The sequence below is a fragment of the Phoca vitulina genome, unplaced genomic scaffold (genome assembly GCF_004348235.1).
Source record: "Phoca vitulina isolate PV1807 unplaced genomic scaffold, GSC_HSeal_1.0 scaffold24, whole genome shotgun sequence".
Classification (NCBI taxonomy): Eukaryota; Metazoa; Chordata; class Mammalia; order Carnivora; family Phocidae; genus Phoca; species Phoca vitulina.
This window is the reverse complement of record NW_022589727.1, coordinates 28,640,162-28,659,387: the sequence shown is the minus strand read 5'-3', so window position 1 is coordinate 28,659,387 and position 19,226 is coordinate 28,640,162. Positions and strand designations below refer to the sequence as shown.

The following is a 19,226-nucleotide window of genomic DNA, read 5'->3' as shown; positions in this document are numbered from 1 at the left end:
GGATTTAACATCAGACTTAATTATAGAAAAAGCCAAGAAGCGTAATCATGAATGGGGGAAGAGCCTGCTTGGTCTCTGTTTCGTTGCATATTTACGAGGATGAAGGGAAACGGTGAAGTGGTCCTCCTTTTCCCATTTTACGTACGTTACCTTTCCGGTAAGGAGTCTCACCACCAGACGGAAATAGGTCCCTTTCTGGCAGCCCCCCTGGGGTCCTGCCGGCTGGCTGCAGGAGTTGGGAGCCCAGTCCCGGGTATGGCGCCCAGGAAGGTGCTCGTGCTCACCTCGTATTCCTCCTTGAAGCCATAGCCCTCGGCACACTTCATCTGCGTGATGTGCTGGAGCAGGTCGGCCACCCGGATGGCGGGGTGAAGCTGCCCGGTCTGGTAGGGCACATCGGCCGGCTCTCGCTTCTTGTAAGTGTGCGACTGCACCAAGCTGCTGGTGTCGCTGGCCATCGTGTGGCTTTCGTCTAGGAAAAGAAGGCCACGGCGGGCATGAGGGAGGACCAGTGGGCTAAGTGGGGGTCCTGAGAATGCGCAGAAGCTGCCGCTGACATCCCCTCCACCTACGGCTCCAACAGTCCCCACAGTGGCTCAGCAAAAAAGAAAGGTTAGATGTTTAGAAATTTAAATGGGGTTGGCAATACTGATAGGAATGAGGCAGAAATCTTTGTTTTTACAAAGCAGTCCAAACGATATACTGCTTTTACAAAGCTAGTTGGTAGGAACCCTTTAGCCTTTGGGTGCTCAAGTTTATAGAAGTTTCGGTCTGAAACTTCACCAAGACCTGGCACAAAACCAGCCTTGTGTTCTTCAGAAGAGTCGTTAACTAGCTTATATGATGAAGTAAATAAACTCTGTACAAATGTTCTGTGAGCAAAATAAAAGTGCACAAAATGGGTTGGCTTATAAAGCTAGCAACGGAAATGTGGACTTGACACATGAAATCCAAAGACAGTGGAAACAGAAAATGGATGAGGAGTCACTTGCATGCTCCAGTGTCAGAAAGCTTGACAGAAGGTTGTGGACCAGCACATGACACATGGAATGTTCTACAAGAGCTAACATGCAGGCCGACACACAGCAGAACCAGCTGGCTTTGTCAGAATCTACAGATAAGACACATACTCCCATTCCCTCCACACCTTTCCATGGGCGAATGGGGGAACTTACCATTTATTGGCACTTTTAAGAAGGTACATATCAGGAGAAAAAGAGGAGGAGAAAAAGGAAACAGGGCATAAGCAATAGTACTGTGTGAATAATTACAGGTAGTTTTTATTCTGTGCTTTACTTTTATAGTTAAGTTTTCTATCTGTAGGTGATCAGAGGTCAAAGCCTCAATCCTCCTATCACCTTAGGATGGGGGTGTTTTATTTAAGCACTCAAAAACAAAAAGGAGGTTAAAATAGTATCATAATTGCTTTTCAGCCCCCATGAACTAAGTAATGACTAAGTAAGTCTTATTTGTATTCAACACATTTTCTCATTTAAATTTCTTGAACACGTCAACCAAATTGTACTATAAAACTAATGTCAAAATTTGGTCAAATAAGCCTAAAGAGGCTGTATTTTAATGGAAGACTCCTAGTACATTAGATTAATGAACTGCAGAAATTGTAGCTATTAAAAAATGTCTGATGCAGGAAGGTGTTATTAGATTAAGAGTTCCACGTGCTACAGGTTAGCTCATTATAATGCTGAATCCCTTTAGCTGTTTTGTGATTGAAGATATGTCTCATAAAATGTAATGCTAACTTCACTTAAAATGAGAATGTTAAATCAAAATTGATTTCAGGTATAATGAATTAAAACATATATACAAAAGGATATGTTCATTTTTTTAAAAAAATGACCAGATTGTTTATCAATAGGGAATTCAGCTAAGGGTATTCTTTTTTTTTTTTTTTTTAACTGGGAGATTCAGCTCCAGAGGAAATTTCGTTCAAGGGCACTCGGTTGGCTGGGCCTGGTTTTCAAACCTTAGTTCTATCTACATTGCAAAGCACCTGGGGATGCATGGTATGGAAGGTGGTACACAAGTGTGTAGCTATGTTGCTGTTGCTGAAATGGCACCTGGATCACTACAAGGTGGCTAAAGACACAAAGACAAAATAAAAAGGAGTGGTACGCTGATTTCATGATTTTGGTTTTCATTTGGATTTGCTTTGAAATTAGCAATTCAGATGTTCCCATTCTATTAGAACAGTCACAAATAAACCGGGACATTTTCGCATCAGATTTGCTTGCTGGCAACTGCCAAGCTCATAAAGTGGGATACAGGATCCCTGCTGAAGGACAGACTCTATGGAGCTTTTAGCTACTCCAGCAGGAAGTTCTGTTCTTTATATCAAAATAAATGGAACATTAATTAGTTTCCCCCCTGTGCCTCTCTCATTCTCTCCGTTTTGTACCTTTTGGGATGAACGTAATTAAACGCCCTCCATTGTGGACTGACCTTCTAAACTTCCCCTAAATGAATCATCTGGGCCTTTCTTGTGGAGACACCGCAGCCTGGTAGGGCTCTGGTCCTAGGGCTAGGCATTCTTGGAAGGTTTAATTCCCAGAGCGGCCAGCCCTGTTACCACCGTACTGATCACGCCCCGCTGCATTATGATCTCCACCTCATTACTAGTGTGCAGGACCTGTCTTAAAGCATTTAAACACTACCGAGGCCATCTAAGAAAGGAGAGCTATTATCGAGTACATAGATATCAAAGAGGGAATAGAAGGCTTCTCGTGCCATCTGTGATATGAAACTGGGTCACCCACACTATTAGAAATTCTTGATGCCACCAAAATTAGTGGTTAATCAGTTTGCTCTGACTTAAAAAGAATAATTACTGATAAAATATATCATTTGACATTGATTTCCTATATTGGTTTAAGAATTACCAACAATTTTTTCAATTAAAAATTACGCCTAGGAGGAAATCAGAAATAAAGCTTCTCACCAACAGTTCTGATGGTTTTTGGAGAACTGTGAATTAATTCTACCTACATTCTTTCATAGACTATCTTCAATTCTCAACAAACCAGCTGAAAAATCTAGAATTGAAATGAGTGCTATGTTTTTGAGGGGTGTGAGGTGTTCTATCTACTTATTAAGCAATATCAACATCTATCAAAATTTGTCTATCAATATCTATTTATCTACATCTATCTCCCTCCCCCCCCCTCATTTTTTTGGCAAGAAAAATGACATAAAGGCATACTAAAGCTCTATACATTAGGCTGGGCACCTTAGCACATAAGCATAAAAGGAGGAGATAATATAGGATTTAAGGGTGCTGAGCTCCAAGTCACAGCAAAACGTTCTTGTCTGTATAAATTGTTAATAGTGCTGTTCCCCAAAAGTGCCAGAGCAGATGTATGTATGTCCAGCTTATCATCTTCCCATGGTGTCAAGGGATCACTTCATTAATCCTTACTATGCAATATAGAGATTCACATCTGCACCAAACACCGTGGGAGGAACGGTTCCCAAGAACCACCATTTGCTGTGTTGGTACATATATAAGCCAGACATGATAACAGTTATTTGTCAATCTGGCTGACTTATTTTTCACAGATGTGCATCATTTTTGCTACTTGAATTGTCTGTTCAAGTGATTCCCTTTCGGTAAAGAAGCCTAACCAAGTTTAAAAGATGTCCTTAGTGTTTGTACTAACAAAGCAGTGACTGTAAAAAATGATATTTGTTTAATGAGCTTATCTTAATCCTGCTGTGCAATCTGAACATTTTCTTCCCTCTGACAGTGCATGTCTTAGCCCTCCCCACTCCAGCTCCCCCAAGGTCAGAACATCTACTAAAGGAGCTGCAGACTGAATGCCACAACACACAAAGAAATCACAAATCTTTGCCTATCAAGAGATTCTGCAAATGTCATCTGCATGTAGATTACTTTGTTCGGGTGCCTAAAATTAGCCTGTGCCCCTTACTTATGAAAAGAATAAAAAACCAGCCTTTTCCCCATATAGCTGGCATGAAAAGGGGGAGAGGGCTTTAGTGAGCTGTGTTCATTTTTGTGAACTCCAAAAATCTGGGTTTATGTCCATTCTTACACTTCTGTCTGAGTTCACTTGTAACTCAGGCAACAAACTTGCTCAAGCCCAGAAAATATCGTAAGAAAAACAAATCGCCCTATCTACAAAAATCATAACAACTTAGAGAAAAGAGAAGCACAGGGGGAAAAATTATGTTGCAAAGATATCAACCCTTGTAAAGAGAATTAGGAAGCAGAAGTCAAACAGCTGAGGATGGAACTTTTGCTACAATGAATTGGTATATACCTTGAAGTCGATTGTGTTGTGCTCCTTCTCGGTAAGGTTAGTAGTAGAAAGAGAACACAGCCGTGATACACTTGGGTTATTGATGCATCTCAAATGCAACAGCAGCTCATGCTTATTTGGTTATCAGCCAGGTAATGCCATTTCTCCAGAACCTTCTTACACTGGACAAATGGGATTTTTTTCGGCTCCCCATGGGGAACATTTTATATTTTCACTGCATTCTGCCCCACTGGGCTAACATTTTATTTCATTTCTAGTGACATCTGACACATAATAAACCATGTGATTATAAAGTGCCATCTTGTCACTTTGCTGCTGAGAACATCAGCTCCTTTGAAATTCTACTGTGTGACAGACATTTTGGAATGCTGGGGGTGCCCTGAATGGCTCTGAGAAGGGGGGCCCAGACTCTGCTGTGATCATTTTTCTGCATAACATTTGGCATAATTAGAAAAATGCTATTTTTGAAATTGAAGTTTTTAGAGCTTAGTGATAAGTGAAAATAATAAGAAGTGATTTTTACTTTTACGACTGTCACATTACCGAATTCAGCTCTTGGAAGTACACAGCCGAGTGATGACATACTGTGTTTTCCCTTGGGATCAAATCTGATTTTAAATTCTGAACACAGAAAGGGAAAATACTAGAGCCGGGCTCGCTCATTTGAATCTTTTGGTAGCATTTCCAACATACACCAGGCAAACCCTTCTTATCAATGGAGACTGTTTGGAGAGTCTTTTTATTATCTATGCCCTTCCCCCAGGCCACCCACAACCCCCTTGTCCTGCTTACAATCCCTGTGTCATACAGAACTCCAGCCTCCTAGAGAGTGGCCACTGACTTTCTAAATTACTCCTGCAGTAAACTGTGATAAAGGGAAATGTTCTCACCTAAAATTGCAGTTGGCACAAATGGGTCTGTCATACATCATAAGCAGGTCAATGCAGAGAAAGTAAAAAGAGAAAGAACAGTAAATGATTGATGAAAGGCCCCCCACTTTTCCCGCAGAAAGCCATAGAAAGCATCGGGTTACAACACATCAAACGTATCAAGCATCATGGACAGCAAAGTGAGAGCACAGATTGATTCTGATTGCTAAGGGTTATGAATGGATGGAACAACGGAAAAATCTGTTACCTGGGTAGTAAGAATTGGGCACCGATGTGCTCAGTGTATTCGTTTTCATTGTAAAGGACGAGGGTGAAGACACAGCTGTAAATGAGAGAAGGACTAGTCAGCAATGGCAGAGAGGCAGTACCTGAAAATACAACCCTCCGAAGTCACTCAGAAGGACACCGTGCTGGTAGAGACTTGACTGAAGAAACGCCAAACATCTACTGAAGTCTATGTGGTAAATACTGTCATTCCCCGCTGTCTCCAGGGAATCACTTGTACTTTAGGGGACAAACACCCTTTTATCACTTAAAAGATTTTCTTACTCTACAAATGAAGAAAAATCCTCATAACCTCTGCCGCCATTTTGAATCGAGAAATTCATTAGACTTCTATCTATTTTGACTTCTAGCCTTTGCTTGTAGAATTCTAGTATCATGCCAGCGTTTTTTTTTTTTTTTTTTTTTTTAATAACTAAGGGCATGAGGAGGTGTCTACACATGGATTTTGGAGAATTTTCTGAAAGTCAAGGTTTTCACAGTTTGCTAACTCCTCTTTTTCCTCCTATTTTGGATATTCTGAGAGTTTTCTATAAGGTTATGACCTGGTTTACGAAAAATAAAGGTGATGTTTCGTGTGCACTATATTTAAGGTGAAAGCTGCATGACTACATATTGTTCTATTAGTCTTTTCAGTCTTTTCAAAAATGCACATTTTTCAGTCCTCTGAAAGACTCAGGATTTAACTATTAGACCTTTTCTCCCTCTCTGTTATTGGGAGGGAAAGTCGATCCCATCCAATTAATCTGATTTCTTTGAAAGTGGGTACTTCCTTTTTTAAAAGTAGTTTGTGAACTGTCTCCAACATCTTAATTGATTAGTGCTTTAAAATCATTTTAATTTCATTCAAGTAATAAGGATAAATAATTTGAATGTGTTCAAGTTGGTTAAATATAAGTCTAAATCTTAACTTTCTGATGTAGTTATATGATTTATTTGATGCTGAAGTTCCAGATCAGGACACTAATACCCAATTACATCATTTTATTATGGGAAGAAGTACCAAATCCCTGTGGATATTGTATGTTATCTTTATTCTGACATGTTAATATATTTTAGCTCTCCTGGAGAAGTTCCTCTATGACAGTGTTTTTTTTAACCACTGTTTATTTTTTTTAAATGTAGAATTAATAAATGACACACCAAGAACCAGAACCCAGGCTGGTTGTCATTTATAAGATATTTTTCTAAAATAAAGAGGTATCATATTTATAATGCATGTTTATGGTAAACTGCCAGGAAAAAAGAGGATAATTGATGAAAGTAAGAACAAAAAACCTGAGTACTTATAAAATGTGCTAGGGTCAGCAAGAATAATGTCTATTACGTCCAGACATTTTTATGTCATTGGCAAAAGTGTGCAAAGCAGATACAAAATAGCTGTTTATTTTCACCCTTTAAAATATATTTTAAATACTTTTGTCTTTAGTATAAAAACGAAACCCATTCCTACTATACATATTTATTTTTCCCCTTTGTATAACATATTAAAAGAAGATGGTACAACTCCCATTTGATTTAGTAGGCAGATTATTCCCCATTCTCATAAATATGCTTGTGCTTATTTTTAAATTCTCCAATTTCATTTTTCTGTCTCATTTCTAAAAGCTACTCACCTCCCAGCCCTAAAAGACCTCAGACATACCCAGACTTGTAATAGGTTTGGGACTGGAAGCCTAGGGGTCTAATGAAGCCCTCTCCTGCACGTTTCCTTCCCCAGTAGTTCATAAAGTTACCGTCACGGTCACTCCAATGGTTGGGGAATGGACAGCACCTAGTCACTGCTCACAGAGTGGGAGGAAAATGGAAGGCCTAGCTGTGTTTCCTCTATCAGCTTTATTGACGGGAGGCATAAAATAATGGCTTGTGGCAGATGAGCCATGGAAGCTGATACTGATTTCTGCAGCAACCTCTTTGCCTGAGCATTTATGGATTTCCACAGATACATTCACTTTTTAAGAAATAACTGCCAAATTAAATTTCCTGACCAGAGGCAAATATCTCCTGTTGTTCAAACTTCAAAAGCCCAGAAACTAGTCATCTGGGCAGGCAATTCCTAGTAAATTTATGCGTGAGGAATTTCACCATGAAATAGGACATTTAGAACATTAACGGGTTATCCTAGAAAGTGAGAGCACCTATCTGTGTGGCCCCTTTCATAATGACGTTGAAGAACTAACCACTACTACCAAGGTTCTAACCCTGTTGGTGATAGGCAGGACTATTCCCACCCCAGCCCACAACAGTGTATCGTAAATTGCTTTATTTTGGCCATTAAATGAATTATATATGTGTATGTATATATAAAATATTTGATACAAAAAAAGAGAAAATTCTATGAAAAAAGGATGTAGTTTGTGGGATACTGGAGTATACAGATTATGTCGTTTACACTGAAAATGATACCAAAGGGCAAAAAGCAATGACCAAGGATGAAGAGAGCCACCCTCCCCACTGGGGTGACAGCCGACAGAGATGTCTGCTAAACTCCTGCTCCACTGGGCCAGGTGTGCATATAGATGAATGAATGTAGTGCCTCTAAGTAGGAAGAGTGGGCAACTGTAGCTACCATAAATAGAAAACAGTCTGCGGTGAAGCTCTGGGGAGCCCCGCTGAATGCAGAAGGGCAAAGTGTGGGAGAGGTGGACACTGACCACGTAGTGACTAGAGAGAGGGTGGGCAGATGGGATGCCTGGGGGCTGTAGCAAAAGAACAGGCCGAACAGGTGGTCCGGACATGGCACACACTGTCCACGTTGGTATCAGCCCTCTCATCCAACCCCCGAGACCTGATTTCTGTGCTTCTCAGTCATGGTTCCGGACTTTCTGCATTTTTATTAGTGTTGGTGATAGCTGCACATTTTTTCCATCCTCTTGCTGTCCAACATGCTAATTATGCAGCCAGTGTCAGTGTCAGTCTATGGGCATGGATTTCACACAGTAAAGAAACCTCTGCCCTTGAACCCAGCATGGCCATGAACCACAGAATCAGGCATCCACGAGGGATTTACTTCTGGTCTCTGACAGGATCACCAGGGACACCACAACAGCTCCTTTTGTTCTTCACATACTCAATTGAATTGTTAGCTTTCTAAAATAATGCCTTGTACCTGGATCACAGGTGGCAGTCTGGGAGGGCATGAGCTGAAGCTTGGTTTACCCACCTGGTGTGAGATGTGAGACTTGCGAAGTGGAAATATAGTTTAACTTATTAATTGCCATCAATAGCCCTATAATAAAGGCAGAACCTGTCAGCTAAACAAATAAACAATTAACTTGTTACTGCCATTTTGTGAGCTGTTTAGAACAGGCTTCCCTGTGTAATTCCACAACTGGCTAGCTTACAAACAGGATCTCGACTGCAAAAAGGGTGATGAGAAGCAGGTGTCTTCCTCTTCAAGAAGAGAAAAGCCTTCATGTCAACACTAAGGCTTCACAGAAACTTACTTGTGGCTTCCTGCACTCCCTGGTCTGGCCCTATCATCTCTGCTATATCCTCCTCTCCTATGCAACCCATGGCACAAAGAGTTTTCAGAATTGCTGAAAGGGATGGAGAAACCAATAGGGCATAAGAATTCTTCAGGGAGTTTTTGTTTTTTATGCCCCAGTCCTATCCAGCATCCTGGAAAACCAGAGAAATGTACTAGAAGGTAAGACATGTGTGCACTTACATCTCCCGTTCAGATTGTGTGTGTCCATGAATGAGAACGCCTCGTCGCAGTTGGTGCCTTGCTCAGCATAGCTCTTGTCCATTGAGTTCACCATCACGGTCATCTCCTGCCGTGTGCTGCTCATTGTCTCCTTCCGCTTCTTGGCTAGTTTCCTTAGGACAAAGAGTTCATTATATAGACATGCATGAGAATGGAAAATGGGGCTTTGGCATGTGTACTTAGTAACGATCAGGAATAACTTCTATTGAATTACTTGTATTCATCCCTAACATCTATTGATGGTGCCTTCTTGATGTCAGGTTCTCTGCCAGCTGCAGAGACAAAGAGATGAAAAATACCCACGGTCCATCCTCAAAAACCTAGTGATATTAGGAACACACAGCCTACAATATTACTTTCTGTTTCTCCTACTACATGTTAAATTAAAATGACCACTGGCCGTAGTACAATGTGTTCATAATCTATTTACTGATAAGCTTCTAGAGTTACTAACTTTTTACTAAATTATTTTCTATATTCAGTGGCAGAGAGTAGATGCCCTGGTAAAAAACTGCCAAACAAAACTGAAAGAATCCAAGGATGAATCTACGAGGCATATTATTGAACTAAAACACAAAAATAGGCAAGAAGGGAAGAAAGCAATATCATTGGAGGATGTGCAGAAAGGTTGCTGGCCATGACATTCAGCCTGACTAGGGTAAGAGGGGCTCACACCTCAGGTGCACAGGAGGGCATATCCCGACTTCTCAGGGAGCTGTGACGGGACTTAATTCCACATGACCCCAGATTAGGTCCTCACCTAGGCTGGTCAGCAGAGCAGAAGGTAAAGAAATTTCAAGTTGCTGGCTTCCCTTGGACAGTTTAGCAGAGGGGTAAGCCCCCATGTCCCCTCCCTCCGTGGAAGAGAATGCAAAAAGGCCAAGGAAGGTAGAGAGATTTCCAATTCTTTTGGAGATACGGTTTAACTCTGGCCTCTGAGTCCTGCTCCCTGACCACTCAAAACTCATAATCTCAAGTTACAAATACCTGGACAAAGCCATAAAAATGTAAAAGACCTGACATACAAATAAACAGATAAAGCAAAAATTTTCAGCTTTTACTACCGGAGGTTGTTTTATGTACCTGGGACAGCCAAGAATAAAATGAGAGATGCTTAAGGAAAAGGTATAAAGTGAGAAGGTTTAAGACTATTGCACCATAATACCAAAGATATTATGTCCTAAAATATTCTAATTCTGCCTAAGTACCCGGCAGCATTTACAAAAGAAGATGGCAGCTCTTTCTAGTAAATCATCTTGACTCTGATTGACCTAGGACACAGCAGAATTTAAAATGAGCCACATAATCAAAATCACGCCCATATTAGGTGATTGCTAATGCAATGTAAGACATTGACAACATTAGACCATATGGATAATCTTTATTGTCATTTCCAAATGCCACATAATCCAAATGCTTTCTTGCCTGTAGTTATAATAATCTTTTAATTTCATACTTTGAAGGCAGAAGGGTTTCATTAATAAGTTGCCCTTTTTACTACTCAAAGTTGTTAAAAAAAAGATACATTTTAAATAGAAAGATGAAAATCATCTATAACTTCTAGGACAGCGTTAAAGTTGTACAGATTTTTAAAAAGCAACCAAGAGTGGCTTCTTTGGGAGCTGGCATTCTTCTCCTGCCAGCGTGCAGACCATGATGATCTTCGCAAAAGCCCCCCCTTTTCCCCCCAGCAAGCCATGCTGGTCTGAGCTTGGATGCTCTCAACAGGTGTTCTGGACAGAGGCAGCCACCAGGCTTGGGCTCCATAGCTGCGGTTACAATAACACATTTACTCTCCACTTCTGAATCTGCCAGCTCGTTGGAAAAGCATTCTTCAGCCAGGTCTCCCCAGGAACACTGAAGTGGAGGACTGAGATAATTAGCTCCATAATTCGGGCAAAAAGTCCCCTTTCTGCTGGAATTTCTTTGACTTGCTTTGGACTGATTTTTGCAGATGTCTGCCTCCATATTCTCTTTTGTTCTGCCCAAGAAGAAGGGCTTCGTCAAGTTCACCAGACTTCCCTCTTTGTCTTTTCTTGCTTGTGTTCTAATCTAATCCTTACAGGTTAGAGATGACAGTGAATGTGCTCCTGGTGGTGGGGGTGGGGGGTGGGGGGTGGGTGGAGGGGGATGGGGGATGTGTGCACCCATAAAAGCTAAGCTTGTACTGGAAAAGCTCTATCTCCTTTCTAATCCTCCATCTGTGTGAACTAATGTCAGTGATGTCAAGCTACACACTTCGTTGCTGATCATTTTTAAGCACAAAAGAAGCCCATTAAGGACCCATGAGAGCCTGCTCAAATTAGAGGTCCTGTCAGAGACCCACAGCTTTAAGCTTATATTAAGCACATACTCTGTTCATGAATATTCTTCAAAACGTGGCTCACAATGTCCTCAAGCTCCAGCAGATGGATCTCCCCTGGAGGTCCCAGACACTATAAATTTCAGGAAAAAATAGAAATCCAGATTTTATGTGGACTCCTTTAATTTTTAAGTGTTGTCAAATAATTCAAATTCAAAAAATTAAAACACGATGTGGCCCCAAAAAAAGCATGTTTGTGGTACTTCTGCTCTCCATTAATGTAACAGCACTTAGATACTTAATTGTATTGGAATGGAAGGGAGTGGAAATTAACATACAGTGCCCAACAGATAGTGACAGTACTCTATAAGTGTTATCTCATATAATCCTAGTAATCTTGTAAAAGCCCTTCTTACTTCCTAATTTACAGATGAGGGAAACGGGCCTCAGAGAAGTAAGGTGACTTGTCCAAATGGTAGAGCTGAGACGGCACTCCAGATCTCTTGACCCCAAAGACACTCATTCTAGAACAGTGTGTTATTTCTAGTTAAGTTTCATTACATTACGTTTCCTTACAAGTTACCTTACAATTACCACCAAGTTGTATGAAAACTCTATCTTCCCGTAACTAAATATTATGCTTTGAAAAAGCAAGAGTAACTTACTAGCACCTAGCCAATTACACAAAGAGACGGTATTCAATATGCTTGTTAATTGAATTAATCTTTATCATACCACAGTGTTGTTAAGGAGAGTTTTTCTACAACCTACTTATCAAAAGTAGCTGGCTTGGTTATGGAGGTTTTGAGTCATTGCTTGGGGTTTTCATTTGTTCTCATACACAGCTAAATGCTGTAGTCCATAATTACAGAGGGCTGAAGAATGCTGGATTTAGAACTGAGGCTTCGGAATGACTGTGGATAAATGGAAGTTTTCACTTTCTCTTTTTTCTATTTCTCTTTTAAGCTTTGTGTTTCAGATCTGTATTTTTTTAAATGAAAACTTAAAACTTTGTGAACATAATGAAATAAAGTGTTTTGTGCAGGAAAACCCCTAAAGTGAAGGGAATTCTCTTTGCAATCTTATCTAAAGATGTAAGGAAATTTATTTTCCATTTTGATTTTTAACAAATTGTTTGCCTAAAGTATTTCAATCTCCAATCTCCAAATTAAGACTGCATGAATCTCAAAGACCCTTAATAATAATAGTAATGATGATAATATGTAAAAATGGATCATAAAAAATTGAAGAGAAGACTTCTGGTTTACAGTCTAACATGTAAAGAGCTTGGAAGTTATCACTCTGTTCTGACAAGTAAAAAGCTGAACAAACTGAAACTTGGCAACTCTCCTTAGCTTTGTCAGATAATTGAGGTCACTGAGGTCACAGGACAAACTACTGCTCCCCAAACCATAGACACAAACAGGTGAATACAAAGAATCATGACCCACCAGAGCAGAAGCCCATGAGCAGAAAGCTCTGGGAGAACCAGCACAAGACTAGGAAAACCTAAGCTGTAATTGATCAGTGACTGGAGGCTCAGGAGGACAAGTCTGGGACTTCAAAACTCTAAGGGGCATCCAGTCTTAAAGGATCCCCCACACTTTTTTGAGTTTTATCCCCAAGAGCCCTACCAGGTCTAGAAAGTAAAGATTGGAGAAAAAACAAAACAAAACCCTTCAGCTTCCAACAGAAGGAGGCGGAAAGCAGCCATTTTGAAATACACCCAGAGCAGAGCATTTCTGTGCTTCTTGAAAGGACAGGCCCTCAAGAGAAAGTATTACTAGAGCCTAACCTGCTGGGGTTTTATCAAAGCCAAACGATCTAGGCGAAGAGACATACTCAACTCCAGCTCCCTCCAGCCATCCTGTCCCACTTAGTGGTGGGTTACTGAGAAGCACTGGTGAAGGTCACAGCCCAGGGGCACAAATTCACTATAAGACTAAGACCTAATCATAGATCTAGAGAATGCCTTTCCTTCTCCAATACCTACTATCACATTATAAAAGACCTATTCACAGATGTTCCTTTTATTCAGTACACCAAGTCTGGATGTCAATAAAAAATTACAAGGCATATTAAAAGGCAAAAAACACAGAAGAGACAGAGCAAGCATTGGAATAAGAGTCAGATGGCAGGAATGTTGGAATTATCAGACTGGGAATTTAAAATAACTATGATTAATATGCCAAGGGCTCTAATGGAAAGAGTAGACAATATGCCAGAACAGATGATAACATAAGCAAAGATGGGGATTCTAAGTAAAAAAAAAAAAAAAAAAGAAAAATCAAAAGAAATGCTAGAGATCAAAAAAGCTGTTAATAAAAATGAAGAATGCATTTGATGCGCTCATTAGGAGAGTAGACATGGCTGAGGAAAGAATCTCTGAGCTGAAAGCTAAGACAATAGAAATTTCTAAAACTGAACAGCAAAGGTAAAAAAAGACTGCAAAAAGAGAGAATATCCCCAAACTGTGGAACAACTACAAAGGTGTAATATACATGTAGTGAGAAACCAGAATAAGAAGAAAGGAATAGAAACAATATTTGAAGCAATAGTGATGGAGAATTTCCCGCAAATTATGTCAGACACCAAAACAGATCTCAACAGCTTTGAGTATACCAAGAAGGATAAACACCAACAAATCTACACCTAAGCATATCTATTCAAACTGAAAAAAGTCAAAGATAGAGAAAAATACTTGAAAGAAGCCATGGCCGGGGGGCGTGGGGAGACACCTTACTCATACAAGAGCAAAAATAAGAATTGTATCTAATTTCTCCTCAGAAATCAGGCAAGGAAGAAGATAGTGGAGTGACATATTTAAAATGTTGAGAGAGAGAAAAAATAACCTAGAATTCTGTACCCTGTGAAGTATGAAGGAAAAGCAAAGATTTTCTCAGACAAAAATTGAGGGAATTTATTGCCAGTAGTCTGCCTTGCAAGAATTTTTAAATGGAGTTCTTCAGTAAGAAGTAAAATAATATAGATCAGAAACTCAGATCAACATAAAAAAGGGAAGAGGACTAGAGAAGGAATAAAGGAAAGTAAAATAAAAACTTTTATTTTTCTTATTCTTAATTGATCTAGTAAATAACAGCTTGTTCAACTTAATAATAGCAACAATATAGCTGATGATAGTTTATGTGTAAGTGAAATGAATGATACCAATGATACAAAGGATAGGAGAGAGGAATGAGGAATCCTTTATTATTATAAAGTACTTACACTATCTGTGTTGCAGTATAATGTCATGTGAAAGTGGAGTTGGATTGGTTGTAAATGTATATTGCTAATTCTAGGGTAACACTAAAAAGAGTTAAAAAAAAACTAAGAAAGGAAAGAAAATGGAAAAATATAAAATGCTCAATTAAAACTACTAAGGCAGAAAAAGATTGAAAAACAAAAATAGGAACAAAGAAGAAGGGCAATGAATAGAAAACAGTAACAAATATAGTAGAAAATAATTCAACAATATCAATAATCACTTTATGTGTTAATGGTCTCAACATTAATTAAAAGACAGAAATTGTCAGAGTGGATCACAAAACAAGACCCAAATAATATGTTGTCTATAAGAAATCCACTTTAAAAATGAAGATACATATAAATTAAAAGTAAAGGGATGGAGAAAGTCATATTATTATTGATCAAAAGAAAGCAGGAATTACATTAATTTCAGACAGAGGAATGTCAGAGCAAGGAAGGTTATGGGAAGTAAAGAAGGGCATTACATAATGATAAAGGGGTCACTTATCCAAGAAGACCTAATCCTTAATGTGCCTAACAACAGAGCATCAACTCATGTGAGGCAAAAACTGACAGACTGCAAAGAGATATAGACGAATCCGCTATCATAGTTGGAGACTTCACCACCCCTCTATCAGAAATGGACAGATCCACAAGGCAGAAAATCAGTAAGGACATAGTTGAACTCAATAGCATCATCAATCAACTTGATATAACTGACAGCTATTGAATACTTCAGTTGACAATATTAGAATACACATTCTTCTCAAGTTCACAGAGAACATTCACAAAGATAGAACATGGTCTGGGTCATGAAACACACCTTAATAAATTCACAAGAACAGAAATCATGCAATGTATGCTCTCAGACCACAGTGGAACTAAATTAAGAATCAGTATGAGAAGACAGCTGGACAATCCCAACAATGCACAGAAATTAAAGAACACTCTTCTTAACACATGGGTCAAAGAAGAAACCTTAGGAGAAATTTTAAAAGTATTTTAAACTACATGAAAATGAAAACACAACTTATCAAAATTTGTAGAAGGCAGCAAAAGCAGTGATTAGACAGAAATTTCTGGCATTGAATGCAAATACTAGAAAGGAATAAAGATCTAAATCCAAATATACAAAGAACTCTTAAAAGTCAACAACAAGAAAACAACCTAATTAAAAAGTCAGCAAAAGACCTTAACAGACACCTCACCAAAGAAGCCTTACAGATGACAAGTATATGAAAAGATGCTCCACATCATATGTCATCAGGGAGCTGCAAATTAAAATAACAAGATATCATTATGAACCTATTCGAATGGCCAAAATCCACAACATTGACAACACCAAATGCTGATGAGGATGTGGAGCAACAGGAACTCTCATACATTGCTGGTGGGAATGCAAATTGGTACAGCCACTTTGGAAGGTATTTTGGCAGTTTCAAACAAAACTAAACATACTCTTAGCATATGATACAGCAATCACACTTCTTGGTATTTACTCAAAAGAGTTGAAAACTTATATCCACAGAAAAACCTGCATACAGGTGTTTATAGCAGCTTTATTCATAAATGCCCCAACTTGGCTGCAACCAAAATGACTTTCAGTAGGTGAATGGATAAATATATACTGTGGCACATCCAGACAATGGAATGTTATTCATCCCTAAAAAGAAATGAGCTATCAAGCAATGAAAAGACATGGAGGAAAAAATGCACATCACTAAGTGAAAGAAGTCAATCTGGAAAGGCCACATATTGTCTCATTCCAACTATCTGCCATTCTGGAAAAGGCAAAGCTGTGGAGTCAATAAAAAGATCAGTGTTTGTCAGGTGGGGAAAGAGCCATGACTAAGCAGAGCACAGAGAATTTTGAGGTCAGTGAAACTATTCCATATGATGCTGTTAGAGTGGATACATGTCATTGTACAGTTGTTAAAAACTACAGCATGACACTGCCAAGAGTGAACCCTAATGTAAGCTATGCACTTGGAGTAATAATGACATGTCAGTGTAGGTTTACCAGTTGTCACAAGTGTACCACTCTAGTGCTGGGTGTTGAGAGTGGAGGAGGTGGTGTGTGTGTGCGGCAGAAGGTATATGGGAAGTCTCTGCCCTGACTGCTCAATTTTGCTGTAAACCTAAAACTGTTCTAAAAATAAAGAAAAATTACAATAATGCCTGGAATAGAATTAGAGGGAGAAAAAAAATGTTACAGCCCTAAATTTCCAAACTTGAATAAAGGTGGGGAAGAAGAGAAATGTGAGATGGATTCAAATTAAAAGAATGGTCCTTCATGCTCATTATATTCCATTACTTCTCTTATATTTCCTGGCATAAAAATAAGAAAAAAAATGCAATGGGGGTGAGAGAAATGGGAGAAAAATTTTTGGCAAGTAATTCAGTATGTGACAGTATGAATCAGGACCGGTAAAGAAAGCAAGGTGAAGAATGAACTCTTGAGCTATGTGTCCTTCAGAATGGCTGCCAGTCAGGATCCAAGTGCAGCATGGTTGCAAAGGAAGCAGAAGTAACTCTTCCTCTTATCTCCGCTCTGAAACTAAACTGACTGGAAATTGTGAGAGGATCACGATGGAAGGGCATGTTGTCACAGATACCCAGCAAACTCAAGGGGAAGGAATCCAAGGCTCAACCTCAATATGGACCCTAGTCACTCTGTTTATTGCGACTCACCAAAAAGCATGGCTTCACCAAAAAGCATGGCTGCCACCTTTCCCACTCCTATTAGAGACTCTGCCATGTTGGGTTATATCAACAAAGATCGTGACTGAGAAATGACTTAGTGGCACTCACCTGAAGATCAGTTGTTGGCTATAGAAAAGATGTCTTCATTTTTTAAACTATTTGTCATCTAAAAGTCTACTGGGATGGGGGCGCCTGGGTGGCTCAGTCGTTAAGCGTCTACCTTCGGCTCAGGTCATGATCCCAGGGTCCTGGGATCGAGTCCCGCATCAGGCTCCCTCCTCAGGGGGAAGCCTGCTCTCCCTCTCCCACTCCCCCCACTTGTGTTCCCTCTCTCGCTGTGTCTCTCTGTCAAATAAATAAATAAAATCTTAAAAAAAAAAAAAAGTCTATTGGGATGGCAAAACTTGAGGATTTTCAAATTGCATATAGACGTAAGAATGAAGAGGCAAATGGCTTTCTGGTCCTGGCTTCTACAATTAAGCGTGTGCTCTGACTTAATTAAGGACTGGGGTGGAGGCTGGAACCAAGAAGAAGTATTTAATTTTTCTCACAGTAGGGATGAAATAGATATTGGCTGAGTCAAAGAATGCATACATTATACCAAATTGCTAAGATCCAGCTGAATAAACCTAAGCAAATAAGGGGCTGTCTCCTTAAAGATGGATCTGTGAGAGTTACCAGATAATGTTTTTAAAGGTAAAATTTTAAGGGAAAAAACAACAATGGTCTGACATTTAATTATTTCAGTTCAAAAGAAGTAGCACTACAAACAAAAACAATGAGGACAACAACTTATGTAGAACTTCAGATAAGCCAGGAACTCTATGTTCATTAACTCTCTTAGTTCGTACAACAGCCCAGTGAGGAAATTACTATTATCATTCCTATCTTAGGGAGAGGTAAACTGAGGCACAGTGGCATTAAATTGCCCAAAGTCACAAGGCTAGAGAACTCTAGACATGTGGCATTGTTTTCCTATGTTGAGATAAAATCATCTCCATGAGAGTGTCATTGGCATCATGGACCAAAATTTATCCATTGCTTAAATCTGGATGCTGAAAATAAAGGCTATTTACTTTGCCAGGTGGGACTTTATAGTTGTTGACTGAGTCAAGAGTGTTCTTCTAATATCACTGCTAACTGTATCATCATCTAAGAAATGTACTCAATCTGTCTCTTATAGACACAGTACTGTAAAGCACACTCATTGCCTATCCTGCCGCCTTCTGGTTTTCATTGACTAGTAAACATTGACGAGTAAACATGGCATGTGTTTATCACAAAGAATACAGTTTCATGTTAAGATGAGTTAAGATTTTGCTCTTTGTTGGGTCTCTTTCAGAATTTACCTCTTGACTGTATGATGAGATGAAATGACCAGCTGATGTGGCTAAAGGAAGACTTGTCTGACACACTCATCTTTCTACCCTGCGACTGAGAAGTGGAGACGAATTGTACGAACACATCACTTTAGGCTACAGCTTTATTTCGGGTGGCCTAGTGGTGAAGATGCCCGGGAATGCCTCATGGCAGGTCAGGGCATCTGCAAAGGAACACATGCCAGGAAGAGAAGTGAAAAACAATGTCCCTCTCTTAGACAGGTAGCTGTCAGGATCTCTCTCTCTCTCTCTCTCACACATACACACACAGACACGTGCACACGCACGTGCATACGTGCACACACACGGGCATAACCATGTGTATTTCATGTTGAAGAGGTTCAAAGAACAGAGTTCTATCACACAAACGTAATAAAAATTAGCCTTTCTCTCCCAAACTTAGACGCTAAAAATGAA

At 39.6% G+C, this 19,226-nt stretch overlaps 1 protein-coding gene across 10 annotated transcripts in view; it reads right to left on the bottom strand.

Annotated features, from left to right (window-relative positions):
* PTPRM (protein tyrosine phosphatase receptor type M) overlaps window positions 1-19,226 on the bottom strand; it is a 799,041-nt gene that overhangs the window by 148,721 nt on the left and 631,094 nt on the right. For 6 of the 10 annotated variants that reach the window (XM_032421157.1, XM_032421160.1, XM_032421161.1 and 3 more), the window contains 5 exons: window positions 9,138-9,289; window positions 5,433-5,507; window positions 5,186-5,212; window positions 1,176-1,187; window positions 285-472 (listed from right to left, as the gene is read on the bottom strand). In XM_032421157.1, the coding sequence (XP_032277048.1) occupies window positions 285-472; window positions 1,176-1,187; window positions 5,186-5,212; window positions 5,433-5,507; window positions 9,138-9,289 (454 nt within the window). The remainder of the gene's footprint in view (window positions 1-284; window positions 473-1,175; window positions 1,188-5,185; window positions 5,213-5,432; window positions 5,508-9,137; window positions 9,290-19,226) is intronic. The other 4 variants (XM_032421159.1, XM_032421162.1, XM_032421164.1 and 1 more) reach the window with 2 other exon arrangements.